At 34.0% G+C, this 18,084-nt stretch overlaps 1 protein-coding gene across 1 annotated transcript in view; it reads left to right on the forward strand.

The window, feature by feature from the left end:
- The window catches only part of NCKAP1 (NCK associated protein 1), a 96,656-nt gene that overhangs the window by 40,609 nt on the left and 37,963 nt on the right, over window positions 1–18,084 (forward strand). Inside the window, exons 9-15 of the mRNA XM_004375445.2 lie at window positions 4,072–4,228; window positions 6,643–6,699; window positions 9,004–9,100; window positions 9,599–9,705; window positions 10,443–10,575; window positions 13,403–13,484; window positions 14,599–14,657. Coding sequence (XP_004375502.1) covers window positions 4,072–4,228; window positions 6,643–6,699; window positions 9,004–9,100; window positions 9,599–9,705; window positions 10,443–10,575; window positions 13,403–13,484; window positions 14,599–14,657 — 692 coding nt within the window. The remainder of the gene's footprint in view (window positions 1–4,071; window positions 4,229–6,642; window positions 6,700–9,003; window positions 9,101–9,598; window positions 9,706–10,442; window positions 10,576–13,402; window positions 13,485–14,598; window positions 14,658–18,084) is intronic.

Below are 18,084 nucleotides of genomic sequence, written 5' to 3' on the forward strand. Positions count from 1 at the left end.
GGAGGCCTTGGTAGCTGTGGTCCATTAGTCCTTTGGACTAATCTTTTCCTTGTATCCTATTCTTTTCATTCTCCCTTGCTCCCGAAGGGGTGAGACCAGTTGAGTATCTTAGATGGCTGCTCACAGGCTTTTAAGAAAATTGGTCAGTTTTGTGATTACCCCTCAGGTTTTAAGTTTTAGAGAAAATTAACAGGTCATATGTACTATTATCTCTATGCCAAACTGTGCTAAGCCATCTACATGAATTACCTCATTTGGTCCTTATGTTTACCCTGTCAGTTAGTCTGTTTTATATAGATTTATATAGATCTCAAGCCATGTAGCTAGTAATGACAAAGATAAGAACTCTGACTAATTTCAAGCCTACATTATAGTGCGTCTCAATATAACCTTTAAAACTAAATTTTTGTTTTAATGATTTTTTTGTATTGCATTTATTCAGTAAAGGTTTTTGATTTTAATTTACTTCAGTACGTACAATAAATGACTCATGTTTGGCAGTTTGTTAGGTGCATGGGGGATAAAATTATTAATTTCTGAAGAATCCCACAGACTGGGGAAATAGACACGTAGATACACAGGTATAATATGAGTAAAAATTACTATAAAACAGTTAAATTCTTTCTACCACCCTAAGGCTCACTTCCAGAAGACAGTAATTTGGACAGTATTTTTTTGTTGTTGTTGTTCTTATAGTTCTCATTTCTTGATTTATTAACTTTAGATAGTATTCGTTGACTTTTTATTATAGCATTTTGTTCAAACTGGCGAAGGACCAGTTTTTAAATGCTTTATGAATTGTTATTTTTGGAAAATTCAATGCAAATGAATTACTAGAATTACTAGGAAAATTAAGTAATAAAGACACATAAAATAAAAGCCTATATTTTAAATTATTAGATTCAGTATAATCCAATAATTAGATCATTATTAGATTTCTAGTCAGAAATTGTTGTTAGATTTCTATATGAAAGTTTCTGAATACACTTCAGCTTCTGTATAAACTAGCATTTTGAGTAGTCCTGTAAAGATGAAAGAGGAGGCATTTAATGCACACTATCTGCACTTATCCATTTTTATTAATTATATTATTTTTTACATTGACAAGATGTATAATATATTAAGTTTTTCATGCTTTGTCTGTTAATTGATTAAAAAAACAACGTTCAAGTATTGATTTTGCTCAGATGTATGGTGATCCTTGGTTGTTGTCTAAATTTATATATGCCTGAATAATTGGGGTAATTAGTAAAGTCAGCTAACATGAGTGATCTCTGGAGTTACAAAGGACCATTTCTTCTTAGTCTTTACTTAAATGGGAAGGCTAATGGGAGGGATTTGTGTAATGAGCAGAGGGTGTGGGTCGGCAGGCAGGCTACCATAGCGGTGGATTCATGGACATGAAGAAGGTAGACAGATTCGAGGTAACCACAGCTGGCAAAGTAAAGAAGGTTTACTTTAAATTTTACTACCATAATGTATTTGAGCCTTGAGTAGACCTGTTACCTCTGCACTTCTCTTTTTGACACCAATATCCACACTAGTACTTTTCCACAGTGGATAGCCAACTTTCTTTAGAACTTTCCTCTAGATTCCTGGTTCTCAAAGTATGGTCCAGGACCAGCAGCATCAGCATCAACTGGGCACTTCTTAGATATGCAGAATATCCAGCCCCACCCAAGATCTACTGAATCAGAAACTCTGTGGGTGGAGCCCAGGAGTCTATGATTCAGTAAGCCTTCCAGATGATTCTGATGCAAGCTAAAGTCTGAGAACCACTGCTCTAGATTCTGGCCTGGGGCCTAGACTTATTTAGGGCCTAGAATTGTTGAGAGCCCAACTATTTGGAATGGTGCAATTTTTTTTTTTATTTTTTATTTTACTTTAGATGAAGGTTTACAGAGCAAACTAGTTTCTCATTGAACAATTAATACACATATTGTTTGGTGACATTGGTTGCCAACCTCACAACATGTCAGCACTCTCCCCTTCTTGACCTTGGGTTCCCCATTACCAGCTTTCCTGTCCCTTCTGTTTTCTTGTCCTTGCCCCTGGGCTCGTGTGCCCATTTAGTCGCATTTTGTTTTATGGGCCTGTCTAATCTTCGGCTGAAGGGTGAACCTCAGGAATGACTTCACATTACTGAGCTGTAAGGGTGTGTGGGTGTGGAGTGCGGTAGTTTTAACATTCATTATCCTGATGTTCTTTTCAGAATCTATTCTTGCTCTGTTGGTTGGACTTGGGCTACTCCTTGGGGAAGATCTTTTTTTTATCTCTGTGAAGTTTTGGATTACCATTTTCTGTCTTTTTTTTTCTGACAGTCTAGTTTTATCTGTTTTCTGTCTTCAGAGTTTTTCTGTAGTTTTCTTATTTACTATTGGATTGCTGCAGGGTCACTATGAGTTGGAATCAGCTTGATGACCTATTGCAGCAACAATAACATGGGTCTTTTATCTTGTTTTCCAACATTTTTATGGCTTTTTTTAAAAGTTTTTTTTCCGCCATGTCATTGTATTGGAGTCTTGGCAGGGAAAGGAGATTGATGTCTAGTTTTATTACCAAACTATTCCCCTAACCTTGGACATTTTATTTAAAACGAATATGCTTTAACTCATAAAATTTTCAGAGAAACCTTTTATTTCAATAGCAAGTATTTTGTAAAAATAAGTATAAAAAGAGGTTTAAGACATTCTGTGAAATCACGTTTTACTTAGGAGATTAGGGTAAATAGTACATAAGGCAAAAATCTTTTATGAACAAAATTTCTCTTGACAATTCTTTAAATCTCCATATAGAACAGAATACATAGTTTGATATATATTATCCTTTTGCCACAAATGCAGTATACTTAGTTTTTCCTCTAGGATTTGTACAGATTGGTTTAAAGTGATTCAAATAGATTTCTTTGGTTCTTTACCAGATCAAATGATTGGGTTTCATTTAGGGGCCATGTTGTATGAAAAATATTTTCATATATTTTAAGGAACTTAGGAAGTTAAATATGTTTGTATGTGTATGACTGCACAATAGATGCTTACTTAAAGAGCTTGCTTGTTTAGTGGCCCTTTTAAAGGAAGGTTGAGCTAAGAATAAAAAGAGAAATGGCAGGTGATTGTTTAAGTGTCAGAATAGTAGTATAGGTATAGTGTAGTATGATTCCGGAGTTCAAAGATGGGAGTGACTATTGAGAGTTATAGGGAAACCCCACAGAAAATAGGACTGACTTGTAACTAGCCCAGCACAATACCTTGTATATGGTAGGCACTGGGTAAATATTGAATGAGTGAAAGATAGATAAGGTCTTATATCCTGGTATATAGGGTTAGGTAGGACATGAACAGGCATAAATAGGATTATATATTTGTATACAATTTCCAAATTAGATTAACAAAAAGATAAAGGGGGAATTCAGAATTCATATAATAGAGAGCAGCGTAATATATTGAAAGAATACTGTACCATAAGGTTAAATACTTGGGGCTAAATCCTAGCTCTGATACTTTAATAGTAATACTTTGGATAAGTCAGTTACCCTCATTGAACCTTCATTGCTTCAACTGTAAAAGGATGGCACCTATTCTGTCTACTATATAGGATAATCATGTGAGATAATATATATGAAAAGATTTAGTAAACTACAAAAATGCTATGGAAATGTGAGATGGTATTATTACTTCTTCTGGTGACTTAGAGAAGTAGATTAGCTTTATTTTTCAGTTATTACAACTACTGTGTTAGTACTTCCTGATCCTCTGGCTTGACATAACTTTATAAATATTTCTGAAAATGTCTTTTACTCATTTATTAAAATGATTTTCCTTCAAAACCAAGAAGTGACCTTTTTTGTTTTTCCTTTTTACCAGCATGACTTCAAAGAACTGATTTTGTAGAATATGTAAAATTATAATTGAGAATGGAAAAACATTGTTACTATCTTGGATATGTTTTATTAACACTACTTTAAAATCTCAATTTAGTGATTTGGTTCTGTATTTTTGAAAAGTTACACTGTAACTGAAAGAACTTAACTTTGAAAGTACTAATACATTTGTATTTTCCTTTTATTTAAAGTTGGCTTTATTTTGTGCCATGGGATCCTAAATACTGATGCTACAGCACTGAATCTTTGGAAGCTAGCTCTTCAAAGTAGCTCTTGCCTCTCTCTCTTTCGGGATGAAGTTTTCCACATTCACAAAGCTGCAGAAGACTTATTTGTAAACATACGAGGGTATGGTGTTTTTAATTATTTTGTCTTTTTTGGAAAGGGATGGTGAGTGGATTATCTTTACTAAAGGTTTGGAGGTAGGGATGAGTCACATCATGCGAAATACAGCCTCTTCAGCTTACTGGTTGGGGTAGGTAGTTAACAGTAATCCATGTAAATTATTTTTACATGTAACTTCACAAATTAAAAAATCTAGTGTTCCTGCCCTTTCCAAGTTTGTATTCACCCGAGTGAAGATGAGTCCTGTTTTGTGTATATCGTATGTGGTTTTAGACGTAAAATATTACTAAAAGCAACATATACATTTTAGAGTTTTGAAATTTTTTTAAAAAGTACTATTCTGTAATAGAGTGCATTTGTGAATGTGTATCAGTCGATTAGAAATACTTTATTAGAATAATTAAAATAGTTACAGAAGTCAGGTACTACACAGAGGAAATCATGTTTCTTTATAATAGGAGTTATTTCAAGTGATTCATTTACATTCATTCCCTATAAAACAAGTAATTCTCTGAAATTTAAGTGTACTTGAAATTTTTAATGCCTGCGTTTCTCTTCACTTGGGGTTCTGTATCCAGTATCTCAAAGCCAAGTTGAGATCAGACTTGGTAATGATTATTAAGTCACAAAATGTCCTAGAATCCCCTGTACCTGAAAGTATTGAATACATTACATTGGGCTTACTAACATCAGATGAAAATGAAACTTGCCTGCATTTATTCCACACCCAATTCAGTAATGTCCAAATCAAATTGGTTTCAAGTAAAGCCTCTATTAATTATTAGAAAATAAAGATGTGTCTAGCACTAACAAATTAAGCCAATTAATTGATCTCAAGTTTTAGTGTACATAAGAATTATTCTGGGATGAGAATTAAAATGCAAGTTATTGGGTACCACCTCTAATCTACTATATCTGTATCTTGAAGAGGTTAAAGGAATCTGCCCTTTACTCTCCTCATACTTTATTGAGGTAATATTTACAAACAAAAAAATTCTTAAGTCTTAGATGTAACAGCTCAATGACTTTGCATGTGGATAGTCCTGTCTGACTACCACCTAGATCAAGATATAGAACATTTCCATCATCCCCAGAAAATTCTCTTGTGCCTCTTTCTAGTCACCACTGCTGACCTCACTCTCTGTGTCAAATGACCACTATTCTGACGTCTGTCCTCACAGGTGATTCTGATATTCTCATACAGGTGGTTGGTGACTCATAATATGAGAAACAGTGCCCTATGTACTTTTCAGCCCTGTTCTTTTATTTAAGATGATAGAGAACTCTGAAATATCTGATGTTAGATGGGCTTTGTCATTTTCTAATTGATTCAGATTGAAAATCATGAAGACTTGTATAATGTCTTAGCATACTGACATCCTCCCTGTGGAATCATATTTGAATATATGCAAACACTTAAAAGCAGATAGTCTGTATATTGAGCAAGTGTATGTTATATATGGTGCAAGTAAGCTTACTAGCTCCATGAAACCAGCTCTTTTTGCTGTGTTTATTTAGTGAGAAGTTTTGATTTTTGATTAAATTGTGAGTGATCAAGCCAATATAAAATGTTATTTATCATAGTAATTACAAGTCAGACTATACAGAGGCCAGTGATTACAGAATTATTATATTTCTGATATTTGCTCAAAGAACACATAAATATTAGAGGACTGAATTTAGCAATTTTAGTTCATTTTGGTGTAAGGGGTTTTTAGCCAGGTTGTCAGGAAGCTAGTTTTTCTTTAACATAGGAATTTTGAATTTTTGTATCTAGTATTCATGAAGTTAACACATTAATTAGAATTTATTTTTCAGATGGCACCTTTCAGTGGATTGATTTTTAAGTATCTTTTAATTAAAAGTTTGTTAATTTGAAAAATAAGTGGCAAAATGGAGGGTAAAAATCACCCACTATTCTGTCCCTTAAAATGATTTAAAGTAGATGAATGCTTCCCTGTCCCAGTTTTTTCTGCTACCATATCCCATACCCAAACAGAGGTTGTGACTGTTCTACACTTATGAAATAGCCTTGATTAAAAAGTCAGAAGTGATAGCTTTGTCAGCACTTTAGATTTTTAGGAATTGCATCAGAAGTATAATTTTAATGTCTCTATTAGGTTTAAGGAGGTAAGATTTAATAGACTAGAAATCTACGTTGTGAAGTTTAAATTTATTGTTAATTTAGTATAATGTGAGATTTATTTTTATAGGAAGGATTGACTGAGCACCTGAAATGCTAAGAAGGGATGGGGGTAGATTCCTTCCATGTGTTTCAAGATTGAGGACATGTTTGTCTTGTTGATAAGTCATTTTCTATTGATTTAGTATTTGACTAACTCAGTTTGACTGTTATTGATCAAATTAAGATTAACATGGTTCTGCTTTTTATTTTTATTGTTTTTTTTTGCACATAGCTATAATAAACGTATTAATGACATAAGAGAATGCAAGGAGGCAGCTGTGTCGCATGCGTAAGTCGTATTATTTTATCTGATACTTTTAATCAAGCAGAATTCCTTTCTTAAAGCATTATTTTGTTGAAACGAGTATAGATTAATGGTATGCAAGACGAGAAAGTAGAAGAGGGAGACTCAATCAAGGAGAAGTGATAGGTGTATAACCTCAATATTTGTCATGTTGGAATTAGTGCAGAGAGATTTTAAATATTTTTGAAGTGTCGCCAAAATTCTCTAAGTACTATACAAAGGACTTTTAGGTATCATTTAAGTCTGTGACTACCACTATGCTCCTTGTCCCAATACTTTGGAAATCGTGCTGATTTTTTTAACTACTTAATTGAAATTGATGTATTCACACACTCTTCCAAATAGTATTTACTTTTTTTTTTTTTAATTCTTCAGTGGGTTTTTTTTGTTACTGTTGTTGTTGTTGTGCCAGATAGTATTTACTTTTGTAAGTATGGTAACCTTATCCCCTTCTCAAATTTTAGTTTCATGTATTAGTAAATATATAGATAACTTAAATTGGAAATTAGTGTACTTAAGATCTTTGAACAACTTTTCAGTATTTCTGTAAGGCAGAGAGAAAACAAGCATCATTGCCGAAGATGAAAATATAAAACCACAATAATTTTTAGAATTTAGGTTTAGAATAGATATTGGGAATTTAAACCTCCTTTATTCACGACAGTCTGTGCTGTATATCATTATTCATACATATCTTTTTATTGAATAAAATACTTATGCTTTTATTATTAAAAAATAATTATCTGGTACAAATAACCTACTTTGGAGTGTGTTAGAATTTCTTTCTTGAACTTCAGAAATAGACATCATCATCCTTTCATGGGATAGACTCTATAGTAGGGATATATGTGGTGCCATACGTATCTTTTATAAACATCTTTAAGAAGTAAGACATTTTTGTTCTCTTTATTCTGTTTATCATGTAGAGTAATAATAAATAGTATGCAATAGTAATTCCTGTAACTTACTACCATGTGCTATACAGGCATATGTACTTTATAGACATTTTCTCATGATGTTTATATATCATGGACAGTCCTGTGAAGTAAAATAGTCAAAATGACAGTTGCCTATTCTAAGAAATAATACTAGATGATTTTATTATTGTCAAATAAAATGAGCTTGACTACAAAGTAACATATTTTAGAAGTACTAAATGCTAGGCATCATGAAAGATGTATATATCTTTTGAGGCAGGTGCCATTATCCCAGTTTGATAGATGAGAAGCTGAAACTGAAAGAGGTAGAATCTAAGGTCACATAGGTATTAATCTACTGTGTTACAGCTATATTTCTGGTGTTGTATATTCCTTATGCTTGGGGTTTTGGCACGTGTTTCATAGATATGTAAATATTATTTTATACACCTTTCTAAATGTTAGAAATTTCTTGGAGCAGTATGTATTTTGTGTAGTGTGAAAACTTGGAGTACTTAGAACATTTTATGTTTATCCTCTCTCTGTTAATATGTGAGAATAAATTCTTTCTAATTTGTATTTAATTTTAAAAATATCTAGTACATGAATAATTACGTTTATCTTCTCCCCCATCTTTCAGTTTTTGAACAAGAGCTCCATGTAGCTCTTATCCCAGTATCTTTATTGAATATAGCTCTTGTTTAACCCATTAAACCCATTGCCATCAAGTCGATTCCCACTCATAGGGACCCTATAGGACAGAGTAGAACTGCCCCATAGGGTTTCCAAGGAGTGGCTGAAGAATTTTAACTGCTGACCTTTTGGTTAGCAGCTGAACTCTTAATCACTGCGCCACCAGGGCTCCATAGCTCTTGTTTAGTCAGTTTTATATATTTAATAGGAATATATTTAGTAAGCGTGGAAATAGATAATCAGATATTTTTTGAGTTGTAATTTTTAATGCCTGTGTGAGGCGACAGAATTGTATATGGTAGGATGGTGCTTGTTTTCAAGGATTTCCCAGTCTAGTTTATAAAGTGCTAAGCTATATGGTATTAAAATTTCAGAAATTGTTCAGAAATGGACAGCTGGATATTAGGAAATGCTTCTTGAAGGTTTGGTCCTAAAGGTTGGGTAGGATGTTGATAAGTGGAATATAACAGAATAAACATAGTTACTGAAGTAGCATAAGAAAGGCAAGGGTAATCATGAGATTGAAAAATTACTTCATGACAGACACATAGAAGATGATTTTTGTAGGCACCTCTACTTCCTAAAAATCTTTAGATGACCTTGAAATGCCAAGTTACTTTAATTTCTAATAAGAATTTTAGTAGAAACAGGTGAACTATAATGGTGTCTTTTTCTATAGTGGTTCAATGCACAGAGAAAGACGCAAGTTTTTAAGGTCAGCCCTGAAAGAATTGGCTACTGTCCTCTCTGATCAGCCTGGCTTGCTAGGTCCCAAGGTAATTGGTTTACTTCTTATTTCAACTACAAGTGTGCCATATATTTTTTTTTTAAATTTTTTTCTGCCCTCTATGTGGGATTTTATTAAAATTTAAGTCGGTAACTACATGAAGGGTTAAAATATATTTAGCGAAGAATGAATTTGCTGATGTGATACTCATGCAAACACCTCGCTTCTTTATATGCATACTGTCCCTCATACTTAGCCCAAGTTCTCTTCTATCCTCTCCTGCACGCACTAGTGTGTTTACCTTGTACTTTTTTACCTTCGTGTACTTTCATAATTCAGTTGTCTGCTCAGCAACAAGCAACTTCTGATTCATCTCCCTGAAGTTGTTCCAGCCTTGTTTTAAGACTTCATGCTAGTCTCTTCTCTCTTTTAAACTTGATATTATCACTTCTTGTCTGTTACTTTTCACTTAGAGAAAGATTGTGAATAGGTGTTCTTTTAAATCTTTGCATGAGAGTAAACAATGTTGCTTTTTTTTTTGAATTAGGCACTTTTTGTTTTTATGGCATTGTCCTTTGCCCGCGATGAAATTATCTGGCTACTTCGTCATGCAGATAACATGCCAAAGAAGAGTGCAGATGACTTTATAGATAAGTAAGTTAGCAACGTTAAAAAATTGTTTCTATATATTCCGATTTCTGGGCTGTAGAATTTGGGGACTGTGAAGTAAAATTATTTTTAAAAACTTTTTTAGGGCTTTTCAGATTTGACACAACAGAAATATTTATATATTTGCAATACGCCATATTATTTAGAATACAAAGTCAATTTTAGCTTAAAATGGAGCTTTTAGTATTTTTTTCAGCACCCTAGGTGGTGACAGTATTGTTTTCTTTGACTATACTCAGTAATGTTTCCTATGGAATAAATTTTTCAGAACTATTTCACTATACAGAACGTTTAAATAACAGTTCCTCCAAAAGTAGAGTTGTAACCCAGTGTGCCATTTGAAACGTCTCTGATTTTAGTCCTCAGTCCCTCAACAGGAGTTAGGTAATTGAAGCAGAGAAATAACAGCATACAGAAAAATCTTTATTTCTTTCTAGTCCTCTTTCATTTTTTATTTTTTGATGATGTATTTATGAGATGTCATAATTTTATTTTCATTTTGAATTTTCCTCTATTGGTTTTCAGTCTTAGCTTTTATTTATTTATCTATTTTACTTTCCATGATTTCTTTATTCATATGAAATTTAAAAAGAAAGTAATATTGAATATTTGACAATGTCTTTTCTAAGAAAACTTCTAGTAGTAATATCAAGGGCATTTCGTATTTTCTTTGACAATGCTGACTTTATTCTTTCAATTTTTTTTTTAAATGTTTAAATAAGGCACATTGCTGAATTAATATTTTACATGGAAGAGCTTAGAGCACATGTAAGGAAATATGGACCTGTAATGCAGAGGTATTACGTGCAGTACCTTTCTGGCTTTGATGCTGTTGTCCTCAATGAACTTGTGCAGGTAAAAGCTATCTTATTTCGTATTATTTTGCCTTTTGTTCTTTCCTTCTTTGTAGCAAAGAATGATTGCTGAACAAACACTTATGAAACATAGTCATGTGCCAAGTGATAGAGATACAAATGAAAATAAATCATGGTCTGTCTTTTTAAGGAGATCATTGTGTAGAGGGAAGGAAACAGTTCCTTGTAGTTTAGTGGGATAGACATTATGAAGAGTGTGTGCAGAGCTCAGATTGAGCACAGTGAAGAGAATGAATTCTTTATCCTTGGAGTGGTTGGTGTGCTGTAACCAAATTATAGAGGGCCTTGTGAAAGAGGAGGTTAGTCATATCACATTTACTGCTTAGAAAGATCACCGTGGCTCAGTGTGGACAGTGGATTGATGGGGGCCAAAAGAGGAGGCAGAGAGACCAAAAGAAAAATTCCTGTAGTAGGCTAGTTGAGACTTGATGAAAGCCTAAACTTAGTGGTTGTGAAGATAAAAAAGAGATGATAGAGAAGATATAATTGATAATTAAGTATAAGAGGAAAAGTAGAAAATAAATATTTTTCCATAGTGTGGTAGAGGTGGTCAGTAAGTGTGTAATCTAGATGTCCTAATTTAATTAAATGTCCAAATTTTCTTTTCCTTTTGGATTTTCCTCTATTGACATTTAATCTTCTTTTTTCTTTCCATTTCTTTATTCAGTCTTTTTCATCCTAATATACATTTGTTATATTTTCATCACAGATGAATGTTAGGAAAATAGTATTTTATTTTGCTTCATTTCATAAAATTACAGATGTCTAAAACTGCTCCACCTGTACCCCTGTTGCCATTGAGTCAATTCTGACTCATGGCGACCCTGTATGTGTAGAGTAAAACTGCATTCCATAGTTTTCAAAGCTGTGACCTTTTGGAAGCAGATTGCCAGGTCTTTTTCCAGGGCGCTGTGGGGTCGATTTAAACCTCCAACCTTTTGGTTGGTAGTTGAGCATGTAACTGTTTGTGTTCTAGGCATATAGTAGAGGGGAAGAGCAGTAAAAATTCTCTTTATGTAAAGACTAATGATTTTCCAGAGAAATAGCCATACCTTGAAACCCTCATTTTTTCCAAGCCTACCTAAAAATACAGATAACAAAAACATTGCTCATGTAATTATTTACTTTGAATTATATGTAACTTGTAAGTTACTAAATCCACTGGTTGGCAACGGGTATCCTAAACTAATTTATTTCTTCTTTTATCCACTAGATGGAGCTCAGATGCTTCCTTTTTAGAATGGCCATTAAAAATGGAGCAGAAAACCTGATTTTATCCCTAGGGTATTATTATCTTGCTGTAATTTTAATTGAATAATTAATATTTACCACATAAACTAGAGGCTAGTCTTACTATTTATTATTTGTTCATGTGAGCACACAGTGGAAACCAAAACCCCTGATTCCATGAAACTTTGAAACTATATTGTAGCTATTTTCCCCTGGTGGTGCAGTGGTTAAGAGCTTGGCTACTAACCAAAAGGTCAGTGGTTTGAATCCACCATCTGCTCCTTGGAAACTCTGTGGGGCAGTTCTACTCTGTCCTATAGGGCCACTATAAGTCAGAATTGACTAGACAGCAGGCTGTTTGGTTTTTTCCCGTAAGGAGCCGTGGTGACACGACAGTTAAGTACTCGGCTGCTAACTGAAAGGTTGGTCATTTGAACCCACCCAGTGGCTCCATGGGAGAAAGACCTGGCAATCTGCTTCCATAAAGATTATGACCAAGAAAACCCTATGGGGCAGTTCTAATCTGTCACATGAGGTAGCTATGAGTCAAAAATCAACCCAACAGCATCTAACAATAACAACGAATTTTACAGATTTATTTTATAGTGTTAAAATTTTTAAGTCATCTGATAGCTGTTTCTGTTTTTTATAAAAACTGAAATTTAACAATACTGAGTAAGTTTTTTAACATTTCTTCTTGGGTTGCAGTAATAGTAATATCAGCCATGGCAATAGTAATGACACTGATAATAACAATTTGTCAACATTTATCAATAGCTTATTATATTAAATCTGTACAGCAACTCCATGAGGGTAGGTATTGTTATCATTATTTATTAAAGAAAAAACAGAGACTTTATGTAACTTCCTCAGTATTGCACAGTACATAAGTAATAGAGCCAGTATTCAAACTCAAGTCTTAACTATAAAGCCTCAGTTCTTTACTACCCTCTTCTGTTGTAAAGTACATTCATGATGTTTTCAGCTATTTGCTAGGACTGATAAATTTAAAACTAAGACTGTAACATGTTAATATAGTTCGCTCTAATAGGTCCTAATGTTTTAAAAATCCATATTATTTATGCTGTTTGTGAGCTAAGCATCCACTTTTTTAAAAAAATATTTTTTAGTATCCCCTTTGATATAATTTATCATACATACATTCTCTGTGTGGTTTGACTTTTAAGAAATGTATACATTTGTGTAGCCACACTGCAGTCAAGATGTAGAACATTTCCAGTACCCTTAAAAATTTTCCTGTGCAATACTGTAGAGGTTGATTCCTCCCCTCTACCCCCAGCGACCACTGACTTTTTTCTGTCACTATGGTTTTGCCTTTTTAAAATTTCACAGAAATGGAATCATACATTACATATTGTTTTGTTTTTTACTTTTTTCACTTAGCATAATGTTTGAGATTCATCCATGTTATTGTGTGTATTAATATTTCTTTCATTTTTATTGCTGAAAATATTCTATAGTAGGGGATATACCAGTTGGTTTATCCATTCACCAGTTGATGGACCTGTGGGCTGTTTCTCAAGTAGCTGTTTTCAATATTTTTTGTTTCTTTTTAGAATCTTTCTGTTTGCCCTGAAGATGAATCAATCATCATGTCCTCTTTTGTTAACACTATGACTTCCCTCAGTGTAAAACAAGGTAATTAGTCTTTTAAGTAAAAGCATATTTTTTTCTAATTAGGTTTTCAAACTTGATTAATAAGGAAAGAATGTAACAGTTAATATTACAGAATTACTTACCTCGAATTTTGACCTATTTAATCTATTTCTTTTTATCTTCACTTTGTTCTTTTCTGAAGCAAAAGTTTCCAAAATGGGTCTGTGATAATGTTTATAAGAATCATAATAATTGTAGTTTTATATTTCTTATTATTCAGCAGGAAAAAAGGGGCATATTGTAAGGAAAAAATAAGAAAAGAGTAAATAAAGCATTGCATATCATAACGATATCATTCTGTTGTACATAGGATCGCTATGAGTTGGAACTGCTTGACGGCACCTAACAACAATAACAACATATTGTGAAAAAGTGGATATTTGGTTCAAACTTACCTATAAAAATAGCAGTAATGGATACTGTTTATAAAATATTTAGTCTGTGCCAGGCACTTATGTATGTATCCCATTCAGTCCACATCAGTTCTTTAAACCACTGTTACTACTTTTATTTTACACATTTGGAAACGCAAGATTTGAGATGTTAAATAATTTTTCCAGGCTCTAACAGTTATTAAGTAGTAGAATAGGAAATTGAATTTGAGTCTGTCAATCTCAAAAATTGATATTGTACCCTAGACTCTGTATCCATTCTTTGAACACTCCATTTCAGCACATTGATATGCTGCTTTACTTTTATTGTCTTTAAATTAAAGGCATCAGAAACTTTAAAATTTTCTGAGTAATAAATATTTAGTTTAAGCAACATAGTACTGAAATTACTATTAACTTGCCTGGTGATGTTTGGTTTATATGGAGTTATTTTGTGGAACTTAAGCATGCTGTCCAAGGTGTAGTATTTATAGAATCTCTTAAGCTCTCTGGCTTCTTCACATTAATATGCCAACTAGTTGAGAACTGGAGAGTTTAGGAGAGAAGTCTGAACATTATACCTCTCTTAGCACAACCTTCCTTTATCATCATCTTTATTGGATTTGAGAATTATTGTTTCACTTTCTTAGCTCTTTAATTTTAAAATGTGATTGTAGATTTGTGAAAACATTAATTTGCTTTCTAACCTCTTTTTCTGATTGCAGTTGAAGACGGGGAAGTATTTGATTTCAGAGGAATGAGATTAGACTGGTTTAGGTTACAGGTAAGAAAAATTTATTAATTTTCATTATCATTCTGTTTTTGTTATTGAATACCTTAGTCACTTGTACTAGGTATTAAACTTGGATAAATATGTTTCTCATTTAATCCAGTATAAAAGAGTTCTTGAATAAAGTTACAATTTTAGAATATCTAGATATTTAAATCCCAACATCTCTTTTTATTGTAATGATTCAAATGCTTAATTCTATGGTGGAGGCAAAAAATCTTGTTTGACAAAATATTTTGGTGCAGGAGCTGACAAACTTTTTTTGTAAGGAATCAGATACTAAAAATTTTGGACTTGTGAGCCATTTTGTTGTTGTTAGGTGCCATCGAGTCGATTCCAACTCATAGCAACCCCATGTACAGCAGAACGAAACACTGTCTGGTCCTGTGCCATCCTCATAATTGTTGCTGCATCTGAGCCCATTGTTGTAGCCACTTTGTCAGTCTGTCTGTTGAGGGTCTTCCTTTTTTTCACTGACCGTCTACCTTACCAAGCATGATGTCCTTATCTAGGGGCTGGTCCCCCCTAATAACATGTCCAAAGTACCTCAGACAGAGTCTGACCATCCTCGCTTCCAGTGAACACTCTTGGCTGTACTTCTTCCAAGACAGACTTGTTTGTTCTTCTGAAGGTCCATGTTATACTCAGTATTCTTCGCCAACACCATAATTCAAATGCATCAGTTCTTTTTCAGTCTTCCTTATTCATTGTCCAGCTTTCACATGCATATAAGGCGATTGAAAATATCATGGCTTAGGTCAAGCACACCTTAGTTTTCAAAGTAACACCTTTGCTTTTCAAGACTTTAAAGAGGTTTTTTGCAGCAGATTTGCCCAGTGCAATACGTCATTTGATTTTTTGACTGCTGCTTCTATAGGCATTGATTGTGGATCCAAGTAAAATGAAATCCTTGACAACGTCAGTCTTTTCTCCAGGCCATACAATCTCTCTCATAACTACTCAATGTTGCCATTGTTATATGAGAACAGCTATAGACAATAGATAAACAAATGGGCATGACTATGTTCCAATAAAACTTTATTTATAAAAACAGGCCGTTGACCCACAGGTTACAGTTTGTCATCCTGTGATCTAATGCCAAAGCCTCATTTTTCTCAAGTGCAGAAATAAATGCTACTAGACTTTAAAAGTTTTCACTTAATATATAACTCTCACATAAATAGTCTTTAAAGACTTTTAAAATTCAAGCCTAAGCTCTTTGTGTATACTATAAATTTAATGGTAGAATTTAATTGCCCTGAAATATTTCTAGTAATCAGGGGAAAACTGTGGCCTAGTGTTCTCAATAATCTGTGTATCTTAAAAATACGTGTTTTAAAATAATAATATATCTTATTGTAAAAAAATTCAAACCGTCCAGAGGTAAAGTAGAAGATTAAAGTAGTACCTTTTTCGGTTTTATTCCCACAAAATACTCACTTTTAATAACTGGTCTCTGTTCTTTTAGATACGTAAGCATATAAATGAGATCATACTACATATTGTTCTGCAACTTAAAATAAAATATTTTTATTAAAAAGTAAATAAAATAAGCAGTATGTGCATGTGGAAAAGATTTTTAGATGGACACAGGATGAACTAGAAAGCATATTTTTCTGGGAATCTGCTTAGCTCCCTGAGGTGCTTTTGCTTTTTCAAGTTCTTTCCTTCCAACTTCCAAATATGCAGATACTTTTCTCCTGCTTGTTCTGTGTTCTATGGGGAGCCTATTTTTACAGATGTAGATTGCATAGATGAGGTCAGAAGTATTAAGTAACTTGCCTGAGGTTGCAGAGCCAGGTAGTGGTGGAGCAGGGAAGCATGTCATCCCAAAATATTAAATGTGCATATATTTTAGGTTATTTTTTTCCTACAACAAATAAAGTTTAGCATTTGCCTGTTTAAAAAACAGATACGAAACAATACAGAAGTAAAGCATGGAAAGTGAAAACAGAAGTGGAACTGCTCTGCTGAAGGATATATGTACACATTTAAATTTTGAAAGTCATTGTCACAAAGCTTGAACTATTTCGGCCTCCTGCTTTCTAAACCGGCCACATGGGTTGAGAGAATTTTAGAGGTTTAGGTGCATTTTCAATGCACCCTTGTTAAATACTATTAGGATTACTAATTTAGTCATTTGAAGGATTCACTTGAGAATTTTAGCTTTGTTTTATTGGAATTCATTCATATGGCAAAATATTTGAGTATGAAGAGTGTAGTATTGATAAATCCCTGTTTTTGAGATTTTTGATAGGATCATCACCAACTGTCTGTCTGATTCTTCCGTGTACATGCTCTTAACCATCTTTGGGACATGCAGTAACTGTGCCCCTTTCTTCTGCATATACCCACATCCATTGCCATTGAGTCAAATTCTGACTCATAGCAATCCTGTAGGACAGAGTAGAACTGCCCCATTGGGTTTCCTAGGCTGTAATCTTTACAGAAGCAGACTGCCACACCCTTCTTCCTCAGAGCGGATGGTGGATTCGAACCTGACCATTAGGTTAGCAGCCAAGCACTGAACACTGTGCCACCAAGGATCCTTTCTATTGCATATAGGCCCGTATGTTTAAGGAGCAAATAGGGCAAAGCTTTCCAAGGAAGGGAAAATGGGACACTCAGCTAAACTTTCAGAGAAGTCTTGGCTAGGAGGGGAGGCGAAAAGTGTAAGGTAGAAGGCAATGTCCAGAATCTAGGAGGTTTACAAAGGTGTTGAAGAGGAGATAGATGGTGAAGATTCCATGTCCACAGACTTAACTATAGGATACCAAAAAACCAAACCAAACCCACTGTCGAGTGAATTCCAGCTCATAGCAACCCTGTAGGACAGAGTATTACTACCGCATAGGGTTTCCAAGGAGCGGCTGGTGGATTTGAACTACCGACCTTTTGGTTAGCAGCTGAACTCTTAACTGCCGCACCACCAGGGCTCCACTATAGGATACAGGAGATAAAATATTGAACAATCAGGAGGGAGCAATCACTGGAGAAGGACATCATGCTTGCTAAAGTAGAGGGTCCGTGAAAAAGAGGAAGACCCTCAACAAGATGAATTGACACAGTAGCTTCAGCAGTGGGCTCAAACATAGCAGCGATTCTAAGAGTGGTGCAGGACCGGGCAGCGTTTTGTCGTGTTGTGCGTAGGGCACTATAAGTCAAACCAACTCAATGGCACTTAACAACAATTACATAATTCGTAGAAGAGTTGCGTATGCGCTCCTCTTTTGAGGAATTGATTATCTAGCTAAGTAGACAGAGCATAAAAGATGTGAAAAATTAAATAGCAGTTGAAAAATCTGAAAGATTAAGGTCAGGTGCCACAGATAGAATATGATCAGTTATCAGTTAATTGCAGTTTTCTCAAAAGTGAAAAAGGTTTTTTCAAGTTGGAATTGCTAGTAATGGCTTTATAGGG

Source organism: Trichechus manatus, unplaced genomic scaffold, assembly GCF_000243295.1.
Source record: "Trichechus manatus latirostris isolate Lorelei unplaced genomic scaffold, TriManLat1.0 scaffold00037, whole genome shotgun sequence".
NCBI lineage: Eukaryota > Metazoa > Chordata > Mammalia > Sirenia > Trichechidae > Trichechus > Trichechus manatus.